This window comes from Hylobates moloch, unplaced genomic scaffold, assembly GCF_009828535.3.
Source record: "Hylobates moloch isolate HMO894 unplaced genomic scaffold, HMol_V3 SCAFFOLD_15, whole genome shotgun sequence".
Classification (NCBI taxonomy): Eukaryota; Metazoa; Chordata; class Mammalia; order Primates; family Hylobatidae; genus Hylobates; species Hylobates moloch.
This window is the reverse complement of record NW_026652290.1, coordinates 6,996,399-7,010,764: the sequence shown is the minus strand read 5'-3', so window position 1 is coordinate 7,010,764 and position 14,366 is coordinate 6,996,399. Positions and strand designations below refer to the sequence as shown.

General features: G+C 61.5%; 1 protein-coding gene and 1 pseudogene across 4 annotated transcripts in view; both read left to right on the top strand.

Annotated features, from left to right (window-relative positions):
* AATK (apoptosis associated tyrosine kinase) overlaps positions 1 to 14,366 on the top strand; it is a 46,823-nt gene that overhangs the window by 19,578 nt on the left and 12,879 nt on the right. For all 4 annotated transcript variants that reach the window (XM_032178224.2, XM_032178222.2, XM_058429126.1 and 1 more), the window contains exons 2-3: positions 9,781 to 9,914; positions 13,045 to 13,189. In XM_032178224.2, coding sequence (XP_032034115.1) covers positions 9,870 to 9,914; positions 13,045 to 13,189 — 190 coding nt within the window. In that variant the 5' untranslated portion in view covers positions 9,781 to 9,869. The remainder of the gene's footprint in view (positions 1 to 9,780; positions 9,915 to 13,044; positions 13,190 to 14,366) is intronic.
* On the top strand, positions 247 to 1,445 carry LOC116483780 (uncharacterized; annotated as a pseudogene).

The window sequence follows — 14,366 nt, the reverse complement described above, 5'->3', positions numbered from 1 at the left end:
GCTAATTTTTGTATTTTTAGTAGAGGCGGAGTTTCACCATGTTGGCCAGGCTGGTCTCGAACTCCTGACCTCAAGTGATCCATCCACCTCGGCCTCCCAAAGTGTTGGGATTACAGGCGTGAGCTACTGCGCCCGGCCTGAAGTCAGGCTTTTCATGGAGCATGGAATCCTCTGCATGGCCAGGCCCAGATTTTGGTGGGTTTGGCCCCAGCACTATGAGGTTCTGATTATTGTAGTTTTTGACGCTGGAAGGGCAAATTTCCTGTCTGTGCTTTCTTTTTCCACACTGTTAGCTTCTTTCACCTGGGAGCTTTGTCTAAGGCAGTGTCTGTAATGGGCACCAGCACGTTGGACTTTGTAGCTTGTGATTCACAGGAGTGAGCCGGGCTCTCAGACTTTGCCACACTCTCCGGTGTGGATCTGAAGACAGAAGCTTTAATAACAACGAAGGTGAACTCCTCCTACGCTGGAAACGTGAATGGGGGTGGGGTGGGGTGCGGCACTGAGAGTGGGTGGGCGGCTCTCAAGGGAGCCCCGTGGGCTCCTGCAGGCCCCCTGCCTGGTCCCCTTGCCTCTCCATTGTCCCAGCTGCAGCGGCCCCGCCTGGGGGTGCCTCCAGGGGCCACTGTGTCCTCTCGGCAACCCACAGGCCTGCTGTTCCCTGATGATGTGGCCACCCTCTCCCCAGAGTCCCGGCTACCTTGCCCCAGGTGTGAACACCCGACCAGCACAGAGCGATGGGGAGAGCAGTGTCGGGGGTGGGACAAGGGGCCTTGATCTTTACCCCCAGGCTCCCATCTGCAGCTTTGCTGATCCTGACCCATTTGTTTGTGTGATTTGAGGACATTTTGGGGGCATTTTTGGGGGCTGTGGGTCAGGCCGGGTCTGTGTAAGAGACCCTGGCTGTTGGTGCCACGAAAGGTGACAGGCTGCCTCGGGGAGGGGAGTGAGCCCCGAGTTCCTGGAGGGGTGCATGTAGCCACTTAGCAGGAAGCTTCCTGAGGGACCGAGCGGGGCAGGGGTGGGGGCAGAGAGCCACACCTTGCGTGCTGGCCACCCTGGCCACCCGTCCCTGTGGGAAGGCAGCCTGGGTGGAGGAAGCATGCAGGGGCAACCCTTGGTCCCGTGCTCATCCTGGGCGCACCTGCTGTTGTGGGGGGAATGGCCGGGAGCCTTGGAACCTCAGACTGAGCTGGCATATGGGGGTCACGCCCGCACCCACGGGGCATGCCAGGCATACCCGATGGGTGAGCAGAGCCTGGAGCTCCGGGCAGGCAGGGCCCAAGGTTCCAGAAGAGGCGGTGTGGGTGGAGAGTGTGGAGGCCTTGCCTTACCCCGTGGGGATCACACCCTGTGGCCACCCACTGTGGGGCCCCTGGACTCTACACAGTCCTGGCCTCATCAGGGGTGCGGATTGCTAACCGTGGGGCGACGTGCTGAGGAGAGAGACTGTGGAGCCAGAGGAGCCGAGGAGGCTAGAGGACCAGGTGTGGCCACAGGAGGCGGGGCTGCATGGCCCGGGGAGGCGGGGCTGTGTGGACACAGTGGGTGGGGGCTGCGTGGCCCCAGGCAGAGCTGGATGGGGTTGAGGGGAAGTGCATTTGGACCCAACACAGAAAACTTCCTAGCTCTTGGCTTTGACCAGGGCGACCCTGTGCTGCAGTGAGCACCTGGTCCTAGGGACAGCCCTGTAGAAGCTGGGCCAGGTCAGGTGATGTGTCCCGGGACTCCAGGGTCCCGCACAGGCTGCGTGGGACCTGGCCAAGGGCTTGGGCTGTGGGGCCACCCTCAGGCTCAGCCAGGCCACTCTCGGAACTCTCCCATGGCCTTTGAGGGAGGGCCGTGTGCTGGCAATGCTGTGGGCTACGGTACCCCAAGCTGGGATCCCCCAGCTCTGCCCTGAGCAAGCGCCATCCTGGACCATGCCTGTGTTTTGAGCTGAGGCCACGCCGTGCCTGGAGCAGGGAGGCCAGCTGTGCGTGGCCCAGAGTCCCGGGAGCCTCCTGTCCTCTCCACCGCGTGTGTAAAATGGCTGAGAGTGCCACCTGGTGGGCGTGAGGGTCACACCGACGATGCGTCCACACCTCCGTGGATAGGGTGGTTACAAGTAAAGTGGACTTTGGGGGACGGGGACAGGGAGGCTGGCTGGCCGGGGCGGGGGTGGGGCTGGGTCCTCACTGCTCAGGGAGACTCACAGGTGAGGGGCCACTCCCAGGAGGGGGAGACTGACTCAAAGCTGGCAGCCTGTTGTTGGGGGTGTCTCCACCACAAGCACCTTCTCTTTCCTGCTCGTGGTCCCCTGCCAGTTCCCTGTGGCTGGCTCTGCCTCTTCCCACCCCAACCTCTCAGCAGAGCCAATGCTCCAGAGCCGGACAATGGCCAAATAGACATTAACTTTGAAACTGGAGGCCAAGGCGGGAGGATCGATTGAACCCAGGAGTTTGAGACCAGCCCGATCAACATAGTGAGACCTGTCTCTACAAAAAAATGTAAAAATTAGTGGGTGTGGTGGCGCAAGGCTGTGGTCTGAGCTACTTGGGAGGCTAAGGTGGGAGGATTATTTGAGCCCAGGAGTTTGAGGCTGCCATGAGCCGTGATTGCACCACTGCGCTCCAGCCTGGGTGACAGAGTGAGATTCTGTCTCAAAAAAAAGGAAAAAAGGAAAAAAGAAAAAAAAGAGCAGGACTGGTGGCTCATGCCTGTAATCCCAGCACTTTGGGAGGCCAAGACGGGTGGATCACCTGAAGTCAGGAGTTCGAGACCAGCCTGGGTAACGTAGTAAAACCCCATTTCTACTAGAAATACAAAAATTAGCCGGGGGTGGTGGTGGCAGGTGCCTGTAATCCCAGCTACTTGGGGGGCTGAGGTGGGAGAATCACTTGAACTGGGGAGGTGGAGGTTGCAGTGAGCTGAGATCATGCCACTGCACTCTAGCCTGGGTGACAGAGTGAGACTCTGTCAAAAAAGAGAGAGAGAGGGAGAAAGAGAAAGAAAAAAGAAAAGTAACTAACTGCTGGCACCAGAGGCCTCTAGGGTTAGCCTGGGCAGAGCCCTTGAAGCTGATCTGGACCTGCCCCCAGCGCGTCCAGCCATGTATGCACATAGGATGTGCCCTCACCACCCCCACCTTGGGACCAGCGGGTGCCAGGCCTGAGCCACTGCGTCTGAGCATGTCTTTGAGGACTGATGGCGACCCTCTGGGGACCTGCCCAGCCACCAAGTTTCCGTGGCACCCCACCCTTGCTGGGCCTGTCTTGTGTTGCAAGAGGCACAGGGGTTGGGGGCAGATACCACAAAGGCTTTGCTGGGGAGGCCCTTGGAAGGGCTGTTGTGTGAGTTTCCTGTGGCCGCTGTGGCCACTGACTACAGATTTCACGGAATCTATTATTGTAGGTTCTGGAGGTCAGAAATGGAAAGTCACTTACTTGCTTTTCTTTTGGGGGCTACAGAGTTTCTGTCACCCAGACTGGAGTGCAGTGGTGCAATCTCAGCTCACTGTAGCGTCTGCCTCCCGGGTTCCAGCGATTCTCCTGCCTCAGCCTCCCAGGTAGCTGGGATTACAGGCACATGCCACCATGCCCGGCTAGTTTTTTGTATTTTTAGTAGAGACAGGGTTTTCACCATGTTGGCCAGGCTGGTCTTGAACTCCTAACCTCAGGTGATCCACCCATCTTGGCCTCCCAAGTGCTGGGATTACAGGCGTGAGCCACCTCGCCCGGCCAAAAGTCAGTTTCACGGGCTACAGTCAACGCGGTGGAGGCTGGGCTCTGGGGAGAGTCCACCCCTGGCCTTTTCAGCCCCTCGCATCCACAGCTCCCAGCCCTCACGGCCCCCACAGTCCCCACGGTCCCCATGGCCTCTGATTCTGCAGTCACTTCTCCTCTCATCTCCAATTCCTGCCTACCTCGTCCAAAGACCCTCGGGATGACCCTGGCTCACCTGGCAATCTGGGCTAATGGTCCCACCTCAGGTCCTTACCTTAATCCCACCTGCAAAGCTCCTTTTGCCATGCAAGGCACCCAGAGTCTCATGTTTCAAGGATAGGGAGGTGGACAGCTCTAGGAGCCGTTGTTCTGCATATACCAGGTGCCCCCTTACCAAATCTGGGGCAATTTGAGAATCAAACTAAACAATTATAGTAACACATTACAGCTCATTGGAATGAAAAGGTGCGCTAAGTGTGATGTAAGTAAATGGGAATGATAGCATCTTGAGCACTGATATGAAAAAAGCAAGTGGGGGTGAAGGCCCTGCCCTCCCTCACAGCAGAGTGCAGACCAAGAGACGCAGCAGGAACAGTAGAAATAGTCACCAGCCAGGCCGGATGGCACATGCCTGTCAAACCCCTCATCCCAGCTACCTGGGAGGCTGGGCGGGGAGAGGACTGCTTGAGGCCAGGAGTTCCAGGCTGCAGTGAGCTGCGATCACACCACTGCATTCCCATCTGGACAACACGGTGAGACCCCATCTCTAAAACAAAAAGAAATAGAGTCACCCTCTGGGGGTCCCAAGGATGGCCGATTCAGCTCCAGTGGACAAGGCTGGTGGACAGAGGACTCATGGGCTGTGACGATCCTGGTGCATTTTACCCCCCATGGGTGAGGCCCTGGTTCCTTGTGTGGACAATTGCCTTAGGAAGCCACAGCCTGGACACGTGTGTGCATGCTGGTGTCACGGTGTATCCACCGCAGGCTCACATAGGCATCCTCCAGCCCAGCTGCAGAGGAGGCAGAACTGCCCCCATTCTCACCATGGCCAGGTGCACAGCCTCAGCAGCTCAGTGGAGGGCTGGGGCATCAGCAGGGGTCACCAGGGTTGGGGGGTCTGCTTTGAAGTGACCTTTCAGTGCAGCTACCTGGGCTCTCATAAGGCCTGCGGGAGGACCGGGGACTGCAGTATGGCCAGGCCGGGCTTGGAAGAGCCTGGGGGACACTGTGTGGCATGTATGGCAGCAGACGGCCGGGCTTGGAAGAGCCTGGGGGCTGAGCGGCATGTGTGGCAGCAGAGGGCTGGGCTTGGAAGAGCCTGGGGGAGTGTGTGGTAGCAGAGGGTTGAACACTGGGATGCTGGTTTAAATGGGCTTTCAAGAAGTTTCAGAAACAAAGCCATGTGCAACTTGTGTCTTCCTGGGCACGAGTTTCTGGGCTGAGGTCCCAGGTACCCCTTCTCGCATCTGGGAAGAATGAGGCATTAATGAGAGGGACAGGCAAGCAGACCCCACAGAGGCCTCCCCACCTGCTAGTGGGGCCTCCTGCGTGGCTTGTGGAAGGGCAGGCATGGCGTCTGGAGCAGGGCAGTGGAGCTGGCAGAGCCGGGCCACCCTTTGGGTGTGCTTGTGACATCCCTGAGCCTGTTTTCATACTCGTAAAGTGAGAATGATGATACCTACTGAGTAGGCCGATAGTGGACACAACCAGGGGATGTGTGTGCACATGTGTGCATTCATGTGTGTGAGTGCACGCATGTGCGTGTGTGTGGGTTTGCACACGTGTGGGTGTGTGCACGTGTGTGTCTACGCATGTGTGGGTATCTACGCATGTGTGGTTGTGTGTGCGTGTATGGGTATGGTGTGCGTGTGTGGGTGTGTTTGTGCATGTATGGGTATGTGCATGCACGTGTGGGGGTGTGCGCATGTGTGTGCCCATGTGCACATGTGTGCGTGTGGGGGTATGCACGGTGTGTGTGCACGTGTGGGTACATGTGTGTGCAGGTATGGGTATGTGTGCACGTGTGGGTGGGTGTGTGCATGCACTTGTGTGGGTATGTCTGCGTGTGTGTACGTATGTGTGTGTAGGTGTCTGGGTGTGGGTGTGTGCACACATGTGGGTATGTGTGCACGCGCGTGTGTGTGGGGCTATGTGTGCACGTGTGTGGGTCTGTATGCATGTGTGGGTATGTGCCTGTGTGGGTGTGGGTATGTGTGTGTGGGTGTGGGGGTATGTCTGTGTGCACACGTGTGTGGGTATGTGTCTGTGCGTGTGTGCACACGTGTGTGTGTGGGTGCACCATGTGGGTTTGTGTGCGTGTATGTGGGTATGTGTGCATATGTGGGGGGTGTGCACGTGTGTGGGTGTGCGTGTGTGGGTATGTGTGTGCGTGTGTGTCTGTGTGCATGTGTGGGTGTGTGTGCCCGTGTGGGTATGTGTGTGGGTGTGTGTGCCCGTGTGGGTATGTGTGCATGCATGTGTGGGTATGTGTGCACGCTTGTGTTATGCACACATGCATATGTGTGTGCATGTCTGTGCATGAATGTTCGTGTCTTGGCCTGTGTACAGTGTGTGCACACGGTCACACATATGGTTGTATGCATGCTATGTGTGCATGTATGTTTCGCATGTTTTCGTGGTGTGTGCATGTGTGTTTCATGTGTTTTCATGCATGCACATACATGGGCACGTTTGTGTGCTGGATTGTTACAACAGGTGTCATGGTTCCCAGGGCACTAGGCCTGGCCCTTGGCATCTGGGGTCAGAGCCTGGTCTGTCTTACAAGCTGACAGCCAGCAGGGCTCAGGCAGCAGGTACCTCTGATGAGGGCACAGAGAAGGCTCCAGGAATGTAGAGGCGGCAGTGGGTGCACTCGGCTGTGGGTGCCAGGGTGGCCGAGAGCAGGTGGGCCTGAGGGAGGCAGCCTGTGGCCGAGAGACTGTGGGAACCCCCCTTCCCTGCCCAGGGTCCTCTTGTGGTCACCAGGCTCGCTGGTGTCCTGGACAAACCACCTCACTTCCACGGGCCCCAGTGTCCTCATCTGCGAAGTGGGGTGGTAGTAATTCCTTTTTTTTTTTAAGGTGGAGTCTTACTCTGTCACCCAGGCTGGAGTGTAATGGCGCAACCTCGGCTCACTGCAACTTCCGCCTCCTGGGTTCAAGCAATTCTCCTGCCTCAGCCTCCTGTGTAGCTTGGATTACAGGCTTGTGCCACCATACCCAGCTAATCTTTGTATTTTTAGTAGAGATGGGGTTTCACTATGTTGGCCAGGCTGGTCTCGAACTCCTGACCTCAAGTGATCCACCCGCCTTGGCCTCCCAAAGTGCTGAGATTACAGGCACGAGCCACCGCGCCCAGCAAGGGTGGTAGTGATTCTGATGAGGGAGGGTCTCTGCAGCTTCGGACAGCCGCTCTGACCCTCAGATGGGAACCGCTGTGGTTTCTGCTGCTCTGGGCACTGGTAGGGGCTCCAGAAACCGACCGCTTCTGTGGCTTTGAAAGCCTAGGTGTGCCGTCTCTCCTTGGAAGCCTCTGGCTGGCTTGCATGGCCATCCCCCACCCCTACACATCCACCTTCAGGGACACGGCCTTGTGCTCACAGGCAGGCCTGCCTGGTGTCCCTGCCCACCTCTACCCTCCACTGAGTCAGCACGTGGTGCTGAATGACCCCCCATGGCCGCCCAGCACTGGGACTGGGGCCTTCTAGGGGAGGGGACTCATAGCAGGGCCGTGCCCCAGGGCCAGCTGCTTTAGTGCAGGGGAGGACCAGGCACGGGATGGGGTCTTGCTGGGAGGAGCCCAGGGTAGCTGAGGTGGGAACCTGGCGGCAGGGGAGGCTGAGGCCAGCTGCCTCCATAAGGGGGAGGACCAGGGAGGGGATGGGGTCCTGGGAGGGGAGCCCAGGGTGGCTGAGGTGGGGTCTGAAAGGGAGGTCGGTGGGGAGGCTGAGGCCAGCTGCCTCCGTTCAGGGGAGGACCAAGGAGGGGATGGGGCCATGGGAGGGGAGTCCAGGGTGGCCGAAGTGGGGTCCGAAGGGGAGGTTAAGGGGGAGGCTGAGGTCGGGCCTCCTGGGGCTGCTCTTTGCCCAGCAGGTGGCCTGTCCAGCCCCAGGGCTCTGCCAGCTCTGAGGACAGGAGGCCAGATCCTGGCCCCAAAAGACCACAAATAGGTTCCTTCACTCATCCAGTGTGTCCCCTGAGGGAAGGGCCTGCCAGGAGAGGGGCCAGGAGGGCATGGGTGAAATTGGCAGAGGGGTGTGGACTGATGCCAGGTGGGCACCAGATGGAGCCTGGGAGATGGGCACCATGGCAACTCGCAGTTTCGGAGGGCACGGGCTGCTTCGGAGGGCGGGGCCTGTTGAGTGCCTCGTGAGCCCCTGCCTGTGTTCCTGCCGTTTGGGTATGAGAACATGGGGGGGGTATGAGAACACAGGGGGTATATGAGAACGTGGGGCGGGTATGAGAACACAGTGGGGGTATGAGAACACGGGGGGGGTATGAGAACACAGGGGGGTATGAGAACACGGGGGGTATGAGAGCACGGAGGGGGTATGAGAACACAGGGGGGCTCACCCGGTGTGCAGGGTGTCCTCACACGCATGACATGCACGCCTGCACCTCCTGGAAACCTCGCCTGGGATGACATCTGTTCACAGCCCCACCTGTTGGCTCTTCTCCACGTGCGGCGGAGCTGGTTTCCTTCCCCGGTGACCCGGGTCTTGCTTTGCTGGCCGCCTCCTGCCTCCTTGTCCCCACAGCCCTGTCTGGTCCTCACTCCAAGCTGTCCTGGTCCCCTCTTCCTCGTGTGTGGGGAACAACCTGGAGACCTGAGCAGGAAGCCCAGGCTGCCCTCACTGTCTTCTAGCTCACACCACCTCCAGGCAGCCTTCCCAGATGCCCCATTAGCCTGCAGCCCTGGCAGGGCACGCCAGGCGAGGTCAGCTGTGCCACCTTGGGCAGCCCCGCCCGCACTGACCCTGTTTCCTGGTTTGTCCAGTGGGGTAGAGATGACAACACCTTTGGGGGTGTGCTGGGCCAGGAGATGGGGTGTTGAGGGGTGTTGGGAGCTGAGAAGTTGCAGGTGCTCAGTGGCAAGAGGCACTGGGGGTGGCCGGAAAATCTCCAGGGCCAAGTGGAGGGCAGCCGGACAGAAAGCTCTTAGGGAAGGGCACGGATTGGAGCTGGGTGTGGTGGGACGGGGCAGGCCCAGGGGATGGAGCCGGCGGGTCAGTGTGCCCTCCCCTGCCCAGGGGACACCCAGGCTGGCCCCCACCGTGCCGTCCTGTGGGCGGCAGATGGACTGAGCTTCCTCGAAGCCTGGCTCAGCTCAGGGGTCCTGATTTGGAAGCCAGGCTCAGCTCGATACTCTGGCATTGGGAGGGAAGCTCTACTGTCAGTTCCCCTCTGGGATGAGGGGCTCCGTGGACCAGCAGCTGCAGAAGGGGGTTTCCCCATGGTTCCCAGGACAGAAACAGCACCAGAGGGGCCTGGCAGTGGGTTTGGCAAGGGGACAGATTCAAGGCACCAGGTGGCATGCAGGAGCCCTGCTGCCTAGCAGAGGCAGCACCGCCTTCCCAGGGACAGCGAGGTCCCCGCACCTCAGAGGCTGGAAGGGCCTTGAGCCCCCGCTGTCCAGAGTCTGGGGCGTGGCCAGCAGCCAGCAACATGGTCTCCTGTGTTTGACAGAGTCCATGTCCCCTTCCCAGCCCCAGAGGGGCAAGGTGGGGTGATGGATCCGGGAGGGAGATGGGGGTCCCCCTGTAGCCCCTGAGACCCTGATCTCTCAGGGATATCTGTGAACCTCAGAATTGAGAACCGGGCAGGCTCTGGCCACTCTGCCAACCCCATGTCTCCCTGGCGAGGCCAGGGCGGTGTCCAGTGGCTGGCTGCAGGACTGCAGGCTCTGGCCACCTGCTTGCCACACTGTGAGGTGTGGGGTCTGGGGTGAGAGGTCAGGGTGCTGAGGCCCAGCCTGGCATGCAGCAAGTCCAGGCAGGGCTGTGGAGCCCAGAGCAGGGGCAGGCGCCCAGCCGGCCCTCAGCCATGGCCACTCTCACCGCGCTGCTCTCCTGCAGACGGCGCCCCGCTCAGCGAGCTGTCCTGGCCGTCCTCCCTCGCCGTGGTGGCTGTGTCTTTCTCCGGGCTCTTCGCCGTCATCGTCCTCATGCTGGCCTGCCTGTGCTGTAAGAAGGGCGGCATCGGGTTCAAGGTGAGGCCTGGGGGCCGCGAGAGCTGCCGTGGGATCCTGCAGGCGAGGCCCGTAGCGTCCACTTGACCCTGAGCTTCCCTCCTTCCCAGGGCCATCAAGGTGGCTGCTGGGTGGCCGTAGTCGCCGTGGGGCCACCTGGGGACCACGTGGACCCTGGCCCAGGGACTCCATAGCTCCTCTTCAGGGACCTGCCCCAGCTTCCTTGACTTTGAGGCCCTCTGTGGGGGCGTGGTCTGACGCTCCCACTCCGGCCTGGGGTTGGGCCTGAGCACTCTCGGAGGCTGAGGACAGCCTTGCAGGGGGCGTCAGGGGCTCTGGAGCTGGTGTGGGAGGGGCTTGCCTCCCTAGAGGCCCGAATCCTAGTAGAGGACCGCCTTTGCAGGGGGCCCTCACGTCCCTCCGAATTCAATCTGCAAAGGGGAGTCCGGCCGCCCAGACAAGCTTCCTGGCACAGGGACCTTCTTGCCAGTTGGAGTTACCTTGCCTGGGGTATCTCTGCCCTCTGGAGGGGGCGGTGTGTGATGCTACAGCCCAGCCTGCTGGTTAGGGAGCATTGCCAAGGGCGAGGCCTGGCCTCACTAGGCTGCCCCTCTGGAGGCGAAGGCCCCTGGCCAAGGACAGGTGCCAAGCACTGCTCCTCCCCCTGCAAACCCCCAGCCCACCTCCAGCTGTAGCTGAGCAGCAGGGAGGGCCAGGCAGAAAGAACCCCAGCCAGCATCGCCTACCCCTCCCAGAGTCCCCATGGGTCCCATTCCTGCTAATGAGCAAATGACACCCTGGCCTGGACCTCCGGTGGTTCACACGCCCACGGGGGTCAGCCGCACCCCTGGGCCAGAGGTCGGATTCCTACGCCAGGAGGAGGGTGGGAGGAGGAATTCTGCAGCGCGCACAGCACCCCATCCGTATCTCAGGGCGCCTTCCTACTAAGTGACCCACGCCACAGCTGGCGTCACCCCCATTTTGGAGACAGTCCCAGAGTCCTCCCTGCCCCTGGTATGTCATGATACAGAGTGGACCAAGGAGCTGGCTCTGCCCACCTGTCCCGCTGGCCTGGCAGGTGATGGTGCTGGGTGTGGTCTTTTTGCCTTTTCTAAAGGCCACATTTTCCAGCCCATTCATCCTTCCAGAGTCCTCTGAGGTGGCCCAGGCCCCATCAACCAGTGAGAAGCTGCGTGCCTGGGGGGCAAAGCTGTGGCCCCAGGCTGTGGGGTCTGCGCTCCTGCCCAGAGCCCCCACCCTGCCCTTGGGATGTGCCCCTGACCTGCTGGCACCAGGGACCGGGCCAGGCAGCGCAGGCGCCTTCCTGGGGATCCTGAGGCCAGAGCCTCAAGGTCTTGGCGGGGGCAGGAGTGGAGGTGGGGCCTGGGTGGGACGAGTGGGGCTATTGTATAAGTGGCCCCTCCTCGGGGCACTGTAAGAACAAGGCCCCAAACAAGGGCTGGCCACAGCTCCTCCTCCTGCGCCCTCCTCACCTCCTTGGGAACATGGTGCCCGGAACATTCCAGCACCAGTGTGCCTCTGGGAAGTCCTGCCTCCTCCACACTGGGCTCCCTCCTGGGATTTGGGGGCCTGCGCCGGGCTCCCTGGTGGGGAGTTGTGCTGTGGGAAGGGGCTGGGCAGGCCCCCAATGCTGACCCTGTGCTACCTGATTGCACGCTGCATCAGCAGGACCCGGCCGGCCCCGGGGCAGCAGGTAATGCCTGGAGCCTGGGCCTGACCCCAGGGAGAGAGAGTGTGAGTCCTGGGCCTCTCTACAAAGGCCAGACGGGCGGGGCCGGGCTGGGATTGGAGGGCCAAGAGGGGGCTTCTGAGGTGGTGTCCTGGGTCCTGCGGAGGGGGAGTTGTCCACGCAGCACCTGCATCCCCCATCCCTGAGTGGCTGTGTGCTCCGAAAGTGCAGGCTGGGCCTGGCCTGCGGGAATACCGACAGAGCCACCCACCCCTCTCTTTGCAGCCCAGGGAAGGGAGGCGTCCCCAGGGTCACAAGTAGTGTATGAGGAGCCCAGGCTTCCCCTCCCACTGCACCTGCCTGTCCTCAGACTCACCAGCCTGGGTGCTGGCCAGGATCCAGCTGGAAGTCCCTTGGTCCCTCTGAGCCTTAGTTTCCCCACCAGGGCACTGGGGGTTGTGAGGAGGGACAGAGGCTATACTGAGTGCTCAGGGATTGGGGCTGTCACTGTGTGCCTGGAGCAATTACTTTCAGCTGGGCCCAGGACTTTGGAGACTTTAGCTCTCAGCGCAGGAATGTACCCTGGACTTGGGGGTGGGGTCTCCCCTATATAGGTGCGGCCACTACATTTCAAAATAGCAGCCTGGCAGGGAGTGGCCCAGCCCTAGGCTGCACGGGGCCAGGCTCTTAAGGAGTCCTGGGAGCTCCGGAGGTGGTGCGGCCACCAGGTGAAGGTCCAGGGCTGCCGAGGCAGATGGCGGTGGCAGGTGGGCTGCCCAGGGTGAAGGTGGCCGGTTGGCTCTGGGCTCCCAGGCACCCAGGAATGCTCCTTGTCCCAGCAAGGGTGGGGGCACTTAGTTGCTTCTCCCACAGGACTGTGGGGCAGGGGGTGGTGGAATTCCTGTCCTCGAAGCTGCCCCATGGGAGGGTGGGACCCCAGGCAGGGCCCAGGGTGAGGGGCTGCTGGGGATGTGGGTAGCTGAGAGGTGTTGGGGGCTGATTCTGGATGGGCAGGGCCAGCTGGCCTCAGTGCCCTCACCTCTGTCCCTTGGTTCCGTCTCTAGGCCCTCAGGCCCTAAGGTGGGGCTCAGCCTGGGCTGCCCACCAGGGAGGGATGGGGGAACTGAGGCCAGGCCGAGGCGCTGGTGCCTACAGCTCATCGTGCCCTTTCTGGAGTCTGAGATGGGTCCTCTTGGCTCTGGGATCTGCCTCTGGCCCCTCATGGAACAACTGAGCCTCTGGTGGGGGGTGTGGGGGTCAGTGAGAGGAGACAGATGGAAGGGCAGTTAGCAGGGGTGCTGGGCCATTGGCCTGCAGGGGTGGGGGCTCCAACTCTGGGCCGAGCACCCCCTCCTGCCCTGCCCTGGGAGCTGGGCCCTGGAAGAAAGGGGCCTTTCCAGGCCCAGCCACACCCTTCCTCGACCTGTGAGAAGCCCCGCTCATGCCCGGCCCGGCCCACAGGAGTTTGAGAATGCGGAGGGGGATGAGTACGCGGCAGACCTGGCGCAGGGCTCCCTGGCCACGGCAGCACAGAACGGGCCCGATGTGTACGTCCTGCCACTCACGGAGGTCTCCCTGCCCATGGCCAAGCAGCCTGGGCGCTCAGGTGAGGGCTGGGTGGGGAGATGGGGTTGGCCTCCCTCCGGGGCCCAGGTGCTGGGAGTTGGGTGTGACCTGGGGGAGCCAGGGAGACCGGAAGACTCAGCTCTGGCATGGGGGCAGCACAGGGCTGGGAGTGGCCTGTGGGGTAGACACAGTGTGCAGCCCTGGACTCCCTGTGGCCGCGTCACAGGCTGCACTGTGGGGCGAAAGGTGCATGCACCTCTTTCTCCTGGGCCTGGGGGCCGGCCAGGTGTTGGCAGGGTCCAGGACAGCCCTCGGCCTCCAGCCTCCCCTGCCCAAGGGGCTGCTGTGCACAGGGGCAGGGGTGGGCACCGGGGCAGGGATATGGGCTCTCTGGTCCTGGACATGGCCATGTGCTGGGGGCAGGGGCTCTTCTGCAGTCCAGGGATGCTTGACCCCACGTTCCTGCCCCCTTGAGCGCCAGTCCTTCAGGGACACGGGTTCCATTGTGCATGGTGGGAGGAGGGGCACTGGTGGGGCCCGTGTGGGTGGGTGGTGAATCGGCCTTTCACTCAGGCTGGGAGGAGGGGCCGAGGGGTGAGGCTGACCCAGGAGAGCAGGTGCAGGCAGGGCCTCAGCCGCAGCCTCATCTGCCCCCATGCTAGGGTTCTAGGCCGACCACTCACATGGGGCGGATGTGCTGGGGAGGCTGGGGGTGAATGGCCAGGCTTCAGGACCTCCCAGTTCTGTCCTGGAGCCTGGGTGGTGGGTGGGGGGTCCCTCCAGAGCTATCAGATCTCAGGCCCCCTCCCAGGAAGCTTCTAGCCTGGGGCTTCCCCCATCACTGCCCACCCCCAGCTCCTCTGGGAACACAGAGGCAGGAGGGGTGTCAGGCCACTGGGAGGGGACCCTGCTAGCCCTGTTGGGGCTCTGTTGGCACCAGGGCCTGTTACCGCGGTGCCATGCAGGCCGCCTCAGCTGCTCTGAGCCGTGCCTGGCTGGACCCTGAGAGCTGGCTATGAACTGTGCCTGGCTGGGCTCTGGGAGCCCGGCCTTCATCGTGGGCTGAGAGGCCCAAGGCACTGGTCTGGGACCTAGAGAGGGCCCCCAGCTCCCAGCCCCCAGCTTTGGAGCCAGGGCCTCAACACCTGTCCTACTCTGCCCCATCTCCTGGAGGACAGGTTCCCAGTTAGGCAGGAATCAGGGCTGGCACTTGAGCT